General features: G+C 31.9%; 5 protein-coding genes across 5 annotated transcripts; 1 reads left to right on the forward strand and 4 right to left on the reverse strand.

Annotated features, from left to right (window-relative positions):
• Positions 1-116: 116 nt before the first annotated feature.
• On the reverse strand, positions 117-912 carry LOC125196209 (major strawberry allergen Fra a 1-2-like). Its single transcript, XM_048094632.2, has 2 exons — positions 647-912; positions 117-524 (listed from the first exon to the last, which is right to left on the reverse strand). Exons 1-2 carry the CDS (start codon positions 828-830, stop codon positions 226-228), a joined length of 483 nt encoding a protein of 160 aa, XP_047950589.1. The 5' UTR covers positions 831-912; the 3' UTR covers positions 117-225.
• Positions 913-1,841: 929 nt separating this feature from the next.
• On the reverse strand, positions 1,842-2,695 carry LOC125193211 (major allergen Pru av 1-like). Its single transcript, XM_048090971.2, has 2 exons — positions 2,417-2,695; positions 1,842-2,254 (listed from the first exon to the last, which is right to left on the reverse strand). The coding sequence occupies exons 1-2, from the start codon at positions 2,598-2,600 to the stop codon at positions 1,956-1,958; spliced, it is 483 nt and encodes a 160-aa protein (XP_047946928.1). The 5' UTR covers positions 2,601-2,695; the 3' UTR covers positions 1,842-1,955.
• A 1,806-nt stretch (positions 2,696-4,501) lies between these two features.
• LOC125197448 (major allergen Pru av 1-like) lies at positions 4,502-5,438 on the reverse strand. Its single transcript, XM_048096188.2, has 2 exons — positions 5,184-5,438; positions 4,502-4,941 (listed from the first exon to the last, which is right to left on the reverse strand). The coding sequence occupies exons 1-2, from the start codon at positions 5,365-5,367 to the stop codon at positions 4,643-4,645; spliced, it is 483 nt and encodes a 160-aa protein (XP_047952145.1). The 5' UTR covers positions 5,368-5,438; the 3' UTR covers positions 4,502-4,642.
• Positions 5,439-5,787: 349 nt separating this feature from the next.
• On the reverse strand, positions 5,788-6,943 carry LOC125197449 (major allergen Pru ar 1-like). Its single transcript, XM_048096189.2, has 2 exons — positions 6,688-6,943; positions 5,788-6,299 (listed from the first exon to the last, which is right to left on the reverse strand). Exons 1-2 carry the CDS (start codon positions 6,869-6,871, stop codon positions 6,001-6,003), a joined length of 483 nt encoding a protein of 160 aa, XP_047952146.1. The 5' UTR covers positions 6,872-6,943; the 3' UTR covers positions 5,788-6,000.
• Positions 6,944-10,572: 3,629 nt separating this feature from the next.
• LOC125192809 (major allergen Pru ar 1-like) lies at positions 10,573-11,482 on the forward strand. Its single transcript, XM_048090469.2, has 2 exons — positions 10,573-10,838; positions 10,988-11,482. Exons 1-2 carry the CDS (start codon positions 10,655-10,657, stop codon positions 11,287-11,289), a joined length of 486 nt encoding a protein of 161 aa, XP_047946426.1. The 5' UTR covers positions 10,573-10,654; the 3' UTR covers positions 11,290-11,482.
• The last annotated feature ends 3,220 nt before the right edge of the window (positions 11,483-14,702 follow it).

Here is a 14,702-nt window from a genome sequence, read left to right on the forward strand (position 1 = left end):
ATAATCCATTTCCTCATCATGGATCACCAACTATTGAAATCAATCCCAGAATCTTCATAATCATTGTCGTTACAAATGCAAAAAACCGGTTTAGGCATTCAAACTTAACCCACAAATTAAAAAAAAAATCTTATTATCAATCACAATTAAAATTGAAAACAATATCAATCAATATAGTGAAAACACACAATAATCAATCAAATTATTGAATACTAGACAAATAAACTAGGCAAAAGCATTGGGGTTTTCCAAGAGATAGGCTTCAATAACTTTGTATATAGCCATGGCACTCTCTTTCCCGGCCTTCACCTCTTCCTCCTGCACCTCGTACCCTCCAAACGCCTGATACTCGCTCGTCATCTTGCAAATGCAGCCGCCGTCATTGGAGTTCTCGAACTTAATCTCGTAAGCGATCGATTCGATCTTGTCGGCCAATGCATCGCCCTCAACCATCGTGTATTTGCACACGAAGTTTTCCTTGTCTAGTTCATCGATACGGTTCTTCATGTACTTAAAGTGACTAGCTGCATGAGTTAACAATTAAAATTTTTATTTTTGAACTTTCAAAATATTCACATTAAAAAAAAAGATGAAAATCATGAAACAATTAATAATTCAATGAGACATAAGTTTATAAAATGCTTACCCTCGGTGAAATTTACTTGCTCGATGCTTCCAACTCCTCCATCTCCTTGCAATAATTCGACACTCTTGATGAATTGTGGTAGGAGTTTTGGCAATAGGGTGTTGGATTCAAGGATCAATGCCCTAAATGCACGTGCCGGGGCAACCGGGCTAGCGAATTCTTGACTAATTTTGGTGACACTCATAGTAGCGATTTCAAGAATAGTACGAGAGGGAATAATATGACTATATGTGATATGATATTGAAAAAATTAGTGATAATTATATGGAAATAAGTTGTATATTTATAGGTGTGTGAAGTTTGTTAACAATGCACTTGATCAATATTGAACATGAGTTATACAAAGACTTCAAAGTTGTGGGGATTGGAAATTCTTTGTTTACACACCTTTGAATTTTCAAAAATAAAATAAAATTCATAATGATGTTTATGTCACATTTTGTCTACACCGGCTGCTAAATATTTGGAATATATACGTGGAATTAAGATAACTTAAGTTGACGCCAAATTTTGACTTTCTTAAGTTTGAATGATTTTGATATACTAGTATATATGTGAGCCCTTGATTCTTACTTGTGAACCTAAAATCAAAAGAGGGAATTGAACCACTTGATTGTTATGAGTTTTTTTCTTGGTTGTTGGGTTTCCTTTATTTAATCCCTTTTTCAATTTTTGATCTTTTAGATGTAAAACGATAGACTCTTCTTTTGGTTTAATTAGACAGCTTTAGATTGAGATATTTACACGCACAAAATTGTGGGTGCGTATATGTTTGATTAACGAAATTTGTTGCATTAATCACAAAAATAATAATCATATTTCGGAATCTGCAAAAGCCAACTTTTCTTTGTTTTATTTTTCAAATTAATTAATTTATTAGTATTTTATTTTATTTGACATGGTAAAATAGAGCAATGAAGTTTGAACATTAGCGTTTATTTTTTCACTATACGTTGATTTTATTGTTTTTATTTTTATTTTTTTATTTTGATTCAATTTTTTTAAGTGGAGTTCGAACATTGCTTAGAAATGACGTATGTATGGTTTCCAAATTTATTTTAGATTAAGATGTGCAATCAACCCAAAAACGAAACGGCCCATTTCCTTTTCGTTTGGTATGCCATATGAAATTCATCACTTGGCAAAAAACAATAGTGATTTCAATATATATGTGTTTTTGCTTGAATCAAGAAAAAATCCACAAAATTTAAATAACCATAAAAGATAAAAATAACCATACACGTCGTTAAAAGTGAACAGTAAACTAACAAATACATACAAATTACAATACTCCAAAAAAATGTTAGAATTAATTATAGGCATGAGGGTGTGCCAAAAGATAAGCTTCCACAACTTCATACATTCCAACAGCCCTATCTTTGCCTTGCTCAATATCTTCTTCTTTAATCTCCATATTATCCTTTGTATAATATTCACTTGTAATCATGCACCGACACCCTCCAAATCCATATGCCTCAAACTTCACCTCATGTGTGATGCGATCAAGCTTAGCCATCAATCCATCCACTTCAATAAATGTGTACTTGCACCTAAAGTTTTCTTCGTCGAGCTCATCGATCCTATGCTTCACGTAGTTCAACGGACTCGCTGCAAAAAAAAAATACAAAATAAGCCAGCAGTCGCAGTGGTGAAGCCAGAATTTTTTTTTATTAATATATTAAGTTGAAAATATCATAAAACTTTCCTTAGTTACGAAATCGAAATAAAAAAAGTGAAATAATTCTAGTAGTAATATATTGAAAAACACACCTTCTGTGAAATTGATTTGTTTGATGGTTCCCGGTCCGCCGGTGCCTTCGAGGATTTCAACGTTCTTGATTGATGAAAACATGAGTTGGGGAGCAAGATTGTGAGAATCAAGGATCAAGGCCTTGAACATCCTATTTGGGGTCACTTTTGTTCTAAAGGTTTGTGACACTTTGATCACCCCCATTTTTTTCTTTTCTTCTCCTGTGTTTTTTCACACAAAAATTGAGATGGGAATATGATTCAAATGGGTGAGGGTTTGAGAGAATAGGAAGAAGATGAAAATGACTCTAGTTGACTTAAAGAAAATAAGTAGTCTTTCATAGTGGGGAACCAATTTTTGACCCATTCAACGCGCAAAGGGAACCTTCCCATGTGAAGTAGAAGTCCTTTTTTGAGTTAAATCACTTATTTTTGCTTAAATGTGATTTGGAGAATATTAGTTTTAGTTAGTGGCTTAACAAGTGATTAAGAAACTAGGTGGCCAACATGTTGAAACCATGTGAAGATGTTCTTGGAAAATCTCGAGGTGATGGGATTAAGTTTCCGGATTCTTTGCATACTAATTATTTGAGCAATAATATTAAATAAATAATATATTGATAAAAATGTGAGATCCCTGTACAATAAAATATAATAAATGTTGGAAAGATTTTTAGAAATGAGTTTATAATAATGAAATTAATTGCACCTCCCAGGCCCCCACCATTACATTAGGAAAGTGTCGGCATGAACATGATGGCATGATATCCAATCACTTGATGCACCTAACTAACTTATTAGATAGAGTTATTTGCCCCCGGTGACAATGTTGGATATTTACAACAAATTATTTCAATGTTTTGGCAATAGCTATCTGGGTTTAAGATTAATTACGAGAAGTACACCCTTATCATGAATATTTTAGGGATGAGTATTCGGTTAGTAGGTTATCGATTGACTAGTTAACCGAATAATGTTGGTTAATCGATAATCAAACTTTTTCATTTTGATGCGTTCAATCTTATAACAATAAAGCAATACTCCATCCGTCCCGGATAATTCGTCCCAGTTTTTCATTTCGGTACGTCCCACATAATTTGTCTCATTTCACTTTTACCATTTTTGGTAGTGGACCTCATATTCCAGTAGCTCATTCCTACTCACATTTTATTATAAAACTAATATATAAAGGTAGGACCCACATTCCACTAACTTTTTCAACTCATTTTTCATTACAATTCTTAAAACTCGTGCCCGGTCAAAGTGACCCGAATTATCCGGAACGGAGGGAGTATATTTTATTTCTCAGCACACTGACTTTCAAGGCTTTCAAAAAGTTGGGGTAGTATCAAAAGCACTCTAATGTTTTCTTTGTGTGTACATTTTGACAGAAAAGAGAGACATGAATTTATCCCACATCGATTATGAACAAAACATGGGAGAAAGAGTGATAGAACCATATACTACAACCTACTTTTTCTGGCAGACCATATTGCCTAATGAGTTATCCAAAAGGCCCATGGGCCTTCTAACACCAATATAGTTAGTTTTAAATTTTAGTTTGGTTAAATTGGGGTAATTAACTGGAAAACAGCTAGCTTAGGACTGGTTATTTTGATAACTGATTTCTAAATTGTGTCGGTTTCGATTTTATAGCGTACTTGGTATGAAACTATTTTTGTTAATTAAAATTTCAATTCGGTTTAATACATTAATCTTCGTGCCTTTCCAAATGTCTTTATCTTTATGTTAATCATACACTATATAAATCTCAGTGGAGGTGCCCTTAAATCATGAAGATTTACAATGAATTTGTCACTTTACTAGTATATGAATTCGTGGACCACCGTTGATATCCAACCGGTAACCAAATTTTCATGTTTTGAATTCAATTTAAATCACACCAAATTCATAGTATTTCATCTGAATGTATTGTATATGATAAATATATGTTGTATAATAACTCAATCCTATAAACAATATCATCTTTTATTTAATTGATTTAAGATAAAGAAACCATTGTTATCTAAAAAAGTCTCCAAATTAATGTACTCAATCGAAATAGATTATCATAAGATACTTGGTCCTTGTACTTGAATAACCATATAAAACGAAATAAAACATATCCATTTCATCACCACGAAACATCTTATTTTCCACCCAATTCACATACATAGGTTGGGCAAAACAAACTCAAAACACAATACATAGCCAAGTTTAATTTGTTGAAAATTCATCTTCATAAATTCATGCATAAATCTCTGGGTTGGCCAAGAGATAGGCCTCCACAGCCTTAAGCAAACCAGCTGCTTTCTCTTTTCCAGCCTTGATCTCTTCCTCTTTGATCTCGACACCCGGTTTCGTATAATATGTACTACCATTTTTGCCCTTGGTACCACCATCTTCGCTAGCTTCCATCTTCGTTTCATAAGTAACCTTTTCGAGCTTGTCCATCAATGGATCGCCTTCGATCAATGTGTAAGAATAGGTCATCGTTGCCTCGTCTAGAACATCAATTTTGTGCTTCATGTACTTAAATTCACTACCTGTGCGTGTAACATAAACCGAACTTAGTTTTTTTGGGTTAAATAAGGACCTGATACGTATTGTAACGAACTGGTTAAACAATTTGTAGCGAAATTCAAATGTATAGGCCTTGGACAAAATTTGAAATAGAATTTAATATAAAAGGACAAACTTTTTTGGTCAAAAACTTAGTTTAATTTATATTTCTTGATCAAACTAAAAATGTACTAATTATATAATAAAGAAAAGCAAGAAATTAGACCTTCTGCAAAGTTGATTTTCTTGATGGTTCCGGGGCCTCCATTTCCTTCAAGAATCTCAATATTTTTTAGGGCTTGAGGGGCAATTTTGGGAATTAGGTTATCGCCGTCAACGATCAATGCCTTGAACAGCCGCGGCGCGGCCACGGTGCTTGTGAACTCCTCCGTGAATGTCACAGTCGACATATTGTGAAATTTTTTTGATCACTTTTACTAATGAAATGTACTTGAAGATCAATTGATTATGCAATGAGTTTGTGTTGAGACATGGGAATTTATATATGCAATTTGATATGATAGATTATGTTTCAACAAATTTTTGCAGCCATTAAATCTTTTGATGGCATGAATTGTAAGGTACCACTAAAGATAAGTAGATATCAACATAAATGAGTTTATGAGCATATTGAATACCAGCCGAATAGTATGGTTGTTGTTAGGAAATTTAGAATGTCCCACTTTAAATTATGATGAAGTAAAGTTAATGTTGATTAGCCATTTAAAGTTAAGTTTAAACTAATAACTCTTCAATTCTATATAGAATTCATTATTAATTGTATTACCTTTAACATCCAAAATTGTCAATATAATTAATAACCAAATAAATATTCCACAAAAAACATATATAATTATTTATTCAAACCATATATAACCAAAATGCAACCAATTACATTTCAAGCAAATAAAGGATGCTATAGCACCCATAAAAATACACACCTTGTACATAAACACAAACAATACAACTTCAAACCACCACCTTATATAATTTATTTGGAAATTTGAAAATATTGATAGTTCCCTTTAATTTATTAATTACAACTAGTATTCATGTGGATGTGCATGGAGGTGAGCCTCAATTGCATGGAAGATAGCCTTTGCCTTCTCTTTCCCTTCCTTGATCTTCTCCTCCGTGATGCTGTGGTGCTCCGTTTTGGTGTGGTATGAGCTCTTCGTTTTCACCACGGAGCCACCATCTGGGCCAGCGTCGACCTTCACGACATACGAGATCGAATCGATCTCGTCTCCCAAAGCATCACCTTCGATCACACTATATTTGTATGTGTGATTGGCCTCATCGATTTCTTCCACCTTGTGTTTTGCAAATTTGAATTGGCTACCTATATGATTATATACAAGTTGTTAGAAGGTACACATGTTTCTATTTATTTTTCTATTTGGTAAGTGATAGTCTTCTATTTTACCTGCCATGCACATTTGGATATTTAATTTCTACGTAAGAAAGCAAGACAATGACTACATTATAGTAGTATTTCAAAATCAATTGGAATTAAATGACTTAAAAGACAATATTGCCCTTAGATTATACTTAAAAATCTAAATAACATTAGATTTAAAAGTTCATCAAACATTTCCAAAGCAAGATTGTATTGTAAAGGTGTGTGACTCACATATATAGCATGTATAGTGATTACTGAAAGTAAAACATGCTAAGTTAAATGTGACAACCAGAAAAGGAAAGCAGAGAGCAGAGATAGCGGTATTTACCTTCACCAAAAGTGATCAACTTGATGGTACCAACTCCGCCATCGCCCTCAAGAATTTCGAAGCTCTTGAAAGCCCCGGGGACGACCTTGGGGATGAGGTTGTCAGAATCGAGAATGAACGACTTGAACAACCTAGATGGTGAGATGGTGGAGACGACTTCGTATTCGTAGGTCACGATACCCATGATGATAATGTCCTTGATTTTAAAAATGTTGGAACAAATGGAAGAGAAGAAGAGTTTTAATGTGTTGTAAGGTTGAGTTGTGAGTTTAAGGTTGGAAACAAATGCACTATTTATAGGTGAACTTAGGGTTAATATTGGCATACAAGAAAATAATCTCATCTTTATTAATTACTTATGCTACTACTTTTGTCTATGTCGGGATAGTAGTCTATATTTTTATATACATATTAGTAATATTTTATAAATGGTGTACCAACTACTACAGATCAGAGTACATACATGTATAATTTGATAAGAATTAGAAAGATACTTAAGAATTTCTCTATGCATGTGATATGTAGTATTTTACACGTTGATTAAAATTGATTAATAAGTATGTATCCATGAATTTTCTTTTCTTCTAGAAGTTCTGCAGGTTGGATTACATTTACAATCTCACGTGCTATCAGCTTAGAATGTAAGATTGAAAGTATTTCACACATATATATGATGATTTTCGACGTAAATATTTAAAGTGGATCATATAGATGCAAATTGCAATACCCAAAAATATTATGAACCAAATGAGAATATGATTTCTCATTAGTTGGCCAATTATTGTTATTTCTTTTGTCTCAAGGTGTAATGATATGCAAGTCGAACTTGGCTCCAAGATGTTTGTTCGGTTGTATTCAGAATAAAATTAAATGATTTTCCCCTCGGAAAAAAAAAACGAATTCAATATTTAATTAAAAATTTTACTGTATATCGTATATAGTTAACGCAGTTTGATCGAGTCTTATGAGACAATGGTTTATTTTACAAAATTAAACAGTACAAATTTGATCCGCGTTTCAAACAAATGATTATAGTTTATTCAATTTCTCTAAACCGATTTTCGGTAAGTTAGTAATAGTGAATTAAATCAAGAAGTTATTAGATCAAATAATATTCTACTATTCATTAATCTCATATTGACGGTGAGTCTTTATTAATTAAATATTTATACGATAAAAGCATATAATAATTAAGTGCACAAGTAACGGACCGTGAAGCTTATAAGCGCGTTGTCGCAGTCCCTCACGCCGTGCTTTCATGTTTTGTTTTGACTTTGTATTACGTCCGTCAAATCGTTTGTATATAGTCAGTATGAATGTAACTTTCAACACTTCAACAAATCCATAGTAGAAAGAAAACAACTGCAATAGAACTTTGAGCTTTAGTGAAGTGGCAGGTAGAATTTGAAAAGCTAGTTAATAAAGTTGACACCCAGATTTAACAGATTTAAAATTAATTTAATTAAAAGAATTAATAAAAAATACACCTAAACAGAAGCCGCCTCAGTTATTTAGTTTCATGTTTTAGAAAATTATGTCATATGTCTATTAGATATTTATTCAAATAATTAAGGTCCGCATATAATTTCAATTTTGATGGACGGGAAAAATATACTAATAATATCATATCGATAAGATTGAATGCCAAGTCAAATAGAATATAATGGGACCATCTGTAGGTAGTCGGTGACTTATTTTCCATAAAAATACAAATTAATGACTAAGTATTATATTCCGCTTTAAAAAAAAGTTTAGATAATACTTTAAAAAAAAGTTTAGATAAACCTAATTAAATTGGTAATAGTTCCCCGAAATTGAGGCACCAAGACATGTTTTACTCATAAATAGGAGTGAAAATTAAGTAAGCATGTTGTTGATTTAGTGCAACGCTATATATGGCTTATATATATTTAAATTTTACTTAACCTTGAAATCAGGTGATCAGGTCATTGATTAATGCAGTAATTAAGCACAAATCAAGTTACTAATCTATACATTGACGCGTTCAATTCAACTGACTAAACCAAGTTGTTAATAAGTAATGTATAAATTTGCTTTTCAATTAGTTAGATGTATGCATGTGATCCTGACCACGTTGGATTTTATGGATTTTTATGAAATTATTAAATCATTAGTCATTCTATGCGAAAACTCCTATTCCCACATCAAATCAAATTAAATTCTTCTAAATTTCTTGAATTCACATAAAAAATACAACTTGTCAAAAAAAAATTGTGCCTTCATAATTACACATGGATTTTTCGCTAAGGAACGTTGGTCAAAATTTATGTGCTTAAAATCTTGACTTATTATTTATATTTATAGGAAATAGTTCATTAGGACTGCTTTTTAAAAGTATCGTAGAACATAAAATCACAGATATATTAAGGATGCTAATTTATGTCTAATTATACTACCAACATTTTACAAATTGTTCTTATTATTGGTGTCTCAATTAAAATTAGTGGATACAAATAGAAGTATTTTGAAAAAACAAAAGATTAAGATAATTTCTCATTAATTTAGGGACACTTTCTTTTGTGTTTTAAATTGTTGTTATTTTAAACATTTTAAAATATTAGTACTAGTGTCTTAATTTTTGTGTTTTTAAAATATAAGTAAATTTTTTATAGTGACATATCTGTTTATGATTTAGTATCAGTTCCTGACTCAATTGTTAACCGATTGGTCGTAGGTTCGAATCCTACTTCAATTTTGACTTTATCTCCGGGTAGTATCCGGATAAAACTACGCCGTATCTTTCCCGAAACATAACCTAGAATCAGATCCTCATTATCTAACCGAACCCGGAACATGCCATTGGGAAGTGATTCAGTAATTAAACCTTCATGAATCCATTTTTGTTCTTTCATTCCAGGTAAAGCCTCCTTGAGGTATATCATAAATTGATATAATTTTGGTTGATATATTTTGGTTTATGCTGATCTGATTTCTTGAGCCTATTTTAACCTTCAGATTCATATCCTCATGTACATAGACACATTTGAGGCTATATACAATTAAATTGTTAGTATTAATTTAATTAATATAAGGAGCCGGACAAGGACACTAATGATGTGTCCGAGCTATTTGTTAACATTCAATAATTCTTCATCAATCATCATGCTATATATCTCATGGTTAAGTGACATATTTTCATTACCATTACTTTTATCATTATGGTGAGGACAGAATTAGTTATTGGTAAACATTAAATTTATGTTTCTGTATTGTTCACACATGCAATAGGGGAATAAATAATTGAGGCGGCTTTAATTTGATTCGCATTTGTTAAACTTGATTCCATGTCCCACGAAACTAATATACAAAAAATTAGGATTGCCTGATTTTTTTTACTTTTTATTTTATTTTAGCTATTTCTACCTACTCCACTTCAGTAAAATTATCAAATAGATTTTTACAAAGTGTTTGCTTTTTGCTTTTGGATAAGGTGGAGGTACGTATTTTGAAAGTTAAGTTCGTTAATGAAAAAAATACTAATATTAATTTGCTAATCATCAATACTTTTTCTTAAATGGTTTGATCATCATAAAGTGACTAGTATTTTATCCGAAAAAATAGTAAGTCAGTGTCACTCCTCGAAATTTTATCATTGCATAAATTCGTTTGAATAAGAATACTGAAATAACCATGATATGACAGGCAAAATTAACTTTTCTAGAATCAAAAGAAAGGTAGTTTCATAGAAACTTAAGAGAAAATAAAAAAATTGAAAATGGAACACTTCACTTTCACATGCACCTAGTGAAACTACATTCTTGGCACTGCAAAGAAGACTTTAAAGTATGGACAAAAATATAGTGGAAATATTGATAAAGATGCCATCTATTCATTCACCTATAAATAAGGCCTCTTGTTACAAATCTTAAACACACAACTCCATTTGCTTCATTCTTTGCTACAAATTCCAAACTTATTTTCTTAAATCAAAGATATAATTAATATCATGGGTGTAGTGAATTTCGATTATGAGGTTGTCACCACAATCCCACCACACAGGTTGTTCAAGGGATTCCTCCTCGACGGCGACAATCTTATCCCTAAGGTCATCCCCGGCGCCTTCAAGAGCTTTGAAACCCTTCAAGGCGACGGCGGAGCTGGCACCATCAAGTTGATCACTTTCGGCGACAGTATGTACTAGTTTTAACCTGACTATGAGAGAAACTAATCTGACTATCAAATTAGTTTCTCTCGTAGTCAGATTAATTATGAATCCTATTCTATTAAATTAAATTCCATTGTATTTATTTTAATGATGTCATCCTATACACGTGCGCAGGCAGTCCTTTCAAGTTTGCCAAGCACCGCGTGGACGAAGTCGATGAGGCCAACTTTGTTTACAAGTACAGTGTGATCGAAGGCGATGCTTTGGGCGATGAGCTTGAATCGATCTCGTACGTCGTGAAGGTCACACCCGGTGCTGATGGTGGCTCTGTTGTGAAAACGAGCAGCTCGTACCACACCAAGACCGACAACCACAGCATCACCGAGGAGAAGATCAAGGAAGGGAAAGAGAAGGCAAAGGGTGTTTTCCATGCTGTGGAAGCTCACCTAAATGCCAACCCCCATGAATACAACTAAATCAATGCCAAAAATATATGGAATATCAAATTGAGTGGAATAAATGAGTTTGAATTTGTATTTGTTTGAATATGTAAAAGGTGTGTGATTATTTCTATTTTGTATACTATGTTTTTGTTGGCTAGGGCGCTTTTGTCCTTTCGCAATTTGAATGTAATTGGTTTGATAATAAATTAATAATGTATTGTATTGATTGCAATGAAATAATTCAAGATATTTGGAAGGTCATAAATTCATTAAAAAAAACTACTACAGTACTATTTAAAATCCAATAAATTGATATGCAAATCCAAACTAGAAATGAGGAACAAAGGAAAAACACAAGAATAGGATTTTCACCTTCACCAAAAGAAGAGGCCCAAAATATAGCTACTGCAGTGTAGAACAAATGAAAGGAATATAATCTTAATGCAAATTGCTTACTACATGAATAACGTGCTTAACCCAAAACCTAACACTAGTATTATTCAAGAATGTTGAGATAGATGTGGCAAAAGTATATATTTTTATTTTCGTAGTACTGATATAAGTAAAAGTCACACGAACTTTTATCTAACACGGCTAAGAGGATAACCATGAATTATTGACTTTCAAGAGAAATGACCTTGCAAATACAAAATGTCGTAAAGATAAGAAATTGCGCAGCTTTGAGATCTTATAACAGCTCTTCTTGGAAGAGATCCTGAGCAATAAAAAAATCTGAGAAAGAACTACCTCTATTTATGTAGTATTCAAGTCCAAGATGGCATGTACGCACTTCTGCACAATATCGAAAATTATCAAGAGAAACATCAAGATTGAGTTGCAATACCAAAAACCAAGCAACCCAACGGCAATTACAATACAACAAGAATCAAAGTCAGTATGGTGTGAGAAAAGTTGTTTACTTCTGAGACTTCTAACCTGGCATATTTAGTTTAAGATTGAATTGTGAACGCTGTTATGTTGATTTTTAGATGATAAAAAATATGATTACGAATCATACACGAACATGACATAAAAGATACATACATCTAAGATCATGGAATTAAACATAAAGTCAGTATGGTGTGAGAAAAGTTGTTTACTTGTGAGACCAAATGGCTAGATATAACTCACCTAAACATAATTATACAAAAATAGTTCACTCATAAATTTAATAAACTACTATTTGGTAATTGGTTGTATATATCAGATGAAAGTTACCCACATTTTGTACCCTGTCATGATTGTTGGTACATCCAGCTTCAAAATAAGACATCACCTTTCTCGATCCACGAGCATTAACATTGCGCTCCACCAATGTAGACGTCTTATCGATTGGAGGCCGCCCTAAGAACCCAGCTCAGGTATATCAATATTAACTGTTTTGCTTATCATCTAACATCATTCACCAATTACTAAGATTGGAATCAAGTTGCTAAACTCTCGAATCGCTGCAGATAACTAGGAACAGAACGAGTTATGAAAATCTCAACCAACTCAAGCAGATTCACTCACCAAGTGCTTTCTGGAAGCAGACAAGAACAGAGCTAGCCGGAGACCTTAGTCCCTCAAAATGTACAATCCTAGCATAAAAAAAGGGTGATTAACTGATTGTTGAGATTCACACCCAAATGATGACCAAAAATACAATTACTTCATCATGAAATCTGAATATATAGCACTGATTTTCTCCTTGGAGTCTCCCTGCACTGCTCTTCACTTCCCATTCTGCATCGAAAAAGTTTATTACTATCCTACATAAAATTACAGAATCTATCTACAGAATATAGCTACTTCAAAAATAATGTAACTTCTCTAAATAAGTAGAACATTCGCAATGCAAGTTAATTCTCCACAGAAAGACAATCATGGCCAAAAACTTAATTTAAAAACAATTAACACAACAATTAATTAAAAAAACATTTCGAGATTAACAAAATTAGGCCGACCTTACTGAATTGCAACTAACACATACATCCATAGCTCTGCTACTTGGTTAGAGATTGATGATTTACATTGAAAAAATTATATATACTCGATCAAGTGACGATACAAGAGGCATGCCTAAGTCAACCTATTACTTAAATTAATTAAAAATAATTTATAATAATTTATAATAATATCTAGTACTTTATGAATCATTATATAAATAAAAAACTAGACTGACTATGTTGTCTATACATTCAATGGAAGGTGGAAGTCTAAGGCTACTGGTCCTGAAAACATGACTAATGGGATGAAAAGGGTCAACGGGCAGCATCGAAAGATAAAGACAATGCGATGACCATTATTAGCAATGAATGATATACGAGTGACAAGTAGCATGAACTAAAAACTCAAATTTAGTGGAATTTGTTGGCTTTTAAGAATCGATCAACTCAGACCTTGGTTTCACGTAGATCTGTTATCGAATTAATTTGAGTCAAACTAATAGTTACAATATTTGCGTTCATTATGTGGATTCTATTTGCTTGATTTTCGTTTTATTTACTATCGTTTCAATCACAAATATTTTTTGGTAGTAAATAATAAATTATATTTGCTAGTTTATTCAAAACTATATTAGTATCATTATAACATCAGTCAATCACATATTTTTAGGCAATAAATAATAAATATAAATTCGCTAGTTTATTACAACTCTATTATATATCATTATAATAATAAGTCAATCACATATAATTTTTTGGCAATAAATAATAAGTAGATTATGCCCCATTCGCTAATTTATTACAACTATATAGTCAAATAAAATCTACATAGTGAATGGCTCGCACGCAATGCACTAATTTGTATATAGCATTAAATAGCATTTTATGAAATCTCATTAAAAACTTATCAATTTTGATTCAGGGTGAAATGTTAATCATTCAATAGTTTTTTTGAATAATGTTCCAAACCATTCGATTTGTAATATATTTGTATGTCTTACTTTACCGTGCAATTTGGGCAATTTGGAGTTTAGCTTTAAAATTGAATAGTGAAAAATAAATCACGAAAAATAGTCAAATCTATCAATATATAAAGGGAGAGTTTTTAGAAAAAAAATTTAATGTCAGTTTTGCCATTTTTGGCGGGAAAGTGATGGCTGACTGGATATATTGATTATGTAATGAATATTGTTCATTATTTACTCCAGCAAGTTTTTATCGAATAAAAAAAATAAAAAATTTAAAAAAATTTAAAAAATTTAAAAACATTAAAAAAGTACAAAAAAATAAATAAAAAATGTTTTTATTTAATAAAATATTAAATTAATTGTAAATTAATCAAAACCATAAGATTAAGAAAATAAATGGCCCAAATTCGGTCTCTAGTTCGGTCTTTAAGAATGGTTCGACATTGATCACAGCTCTATAACTTTATATCCAAATTTATTATTTAATGGTGTTATATATTTTGATCTTTTTATATAAAAGCTTAAATGTTTTTGTGGCAAAATGCATCTA

Source organism: Salvia hispanica, chromosome 4 (assembly GCF_029641045.1).
Source record: "Salvia hispanica isolate PSC_SH4W2 chromosome 4, Shi_PSC_v1, whole genome shotgun sequence".
Classification (NCBI taxonomy): Eukaryota; Viridiplantae; Streptophyta; class Magnoliopsida; order Lamiales; family Lamiaceae; genus Salvia; species Salvia hispanica.

What these genes read in the sequence shown, in the direction of transcription:
- LOC125196209 (XM_048094632.2), bottom strand. Translation starts at nt 830, where the DNA reads ATGAGTGTCACCAAAATTAGTCAAGAATTCGCTAGCCCGGTTGCCCCG. An exon ending in GCAAGTAAATTTCACCGAGG is followed by an intron (nt 525 to 646) that starts GTAAGCATTTTA and finishes TAACTCATGCAG; the next exon opens with CTAGTCACTTTAAGTACATG.
- LOC125193211 (XM_048090971.2), bottom strand. Translation starts at nt 2,600, where the DNA reads ATGGGGGTGATCAAAGTGTCACAAACCTTTAGAACAAAAGTGACCCCA. An exon ending in ACAAATCAATTTCACAGAAG is followed by an intron (nt 2,255 to 2,416) that starts GTGTGTTTTTCA and finishes TTTTTTTTGCAG; the next exon opens with CGAGTCCGTTGAACTACGTG.
- LOC125197448 (XM_048096188.2), bottom strand. Translation starts at nt 5,367, where the DNA reads ATGTCGACTGTGACATTCACGGAGGAGTTCACAAGCACCGTGGCCGCG. An exon ending in GAAAATCAACTTTGCAGAAG is followed by an intron (nt 4,942 to 5,183) that starts GTCTAATTTCTT and finishes TTACACGCACAG; the next exon opens with GTAGTGAATTTAAGTACATG.
- LOC125197449 (XM_048096189.2), bottom strand. Translation starts at nt 6,871, where the DNA reads ATGGGTATCGTGACCTACGAATACGAAGTCGTCTCCACCATCTCACCA. An exon ending in GTTGATCACTTTTGGTGAAG is followed by an intron (nt 6,300 to 6,687) that starts GTAAATACCGCT and finishes ATAATCATATAG; the next exon opens with GTAGCCAATTCAAATTTGCA.
- LOC125192809 (XM_048090469.2), top strand. Translation starts at nt 10,655, where the DNA reads ATGGGTGTAGTGAATTTCGATTATGAGGTTGTCACCACAATCCCACCA. An exon ending in GTTGATCACTTTCGGCGACA is followed by an intron (nt 10,839 to 10,987) that starts GTATGTACTAGT and finishes ACACGTGCGCAG; the next exon opens with GCAGTCCTTTCAAGTTTGCC.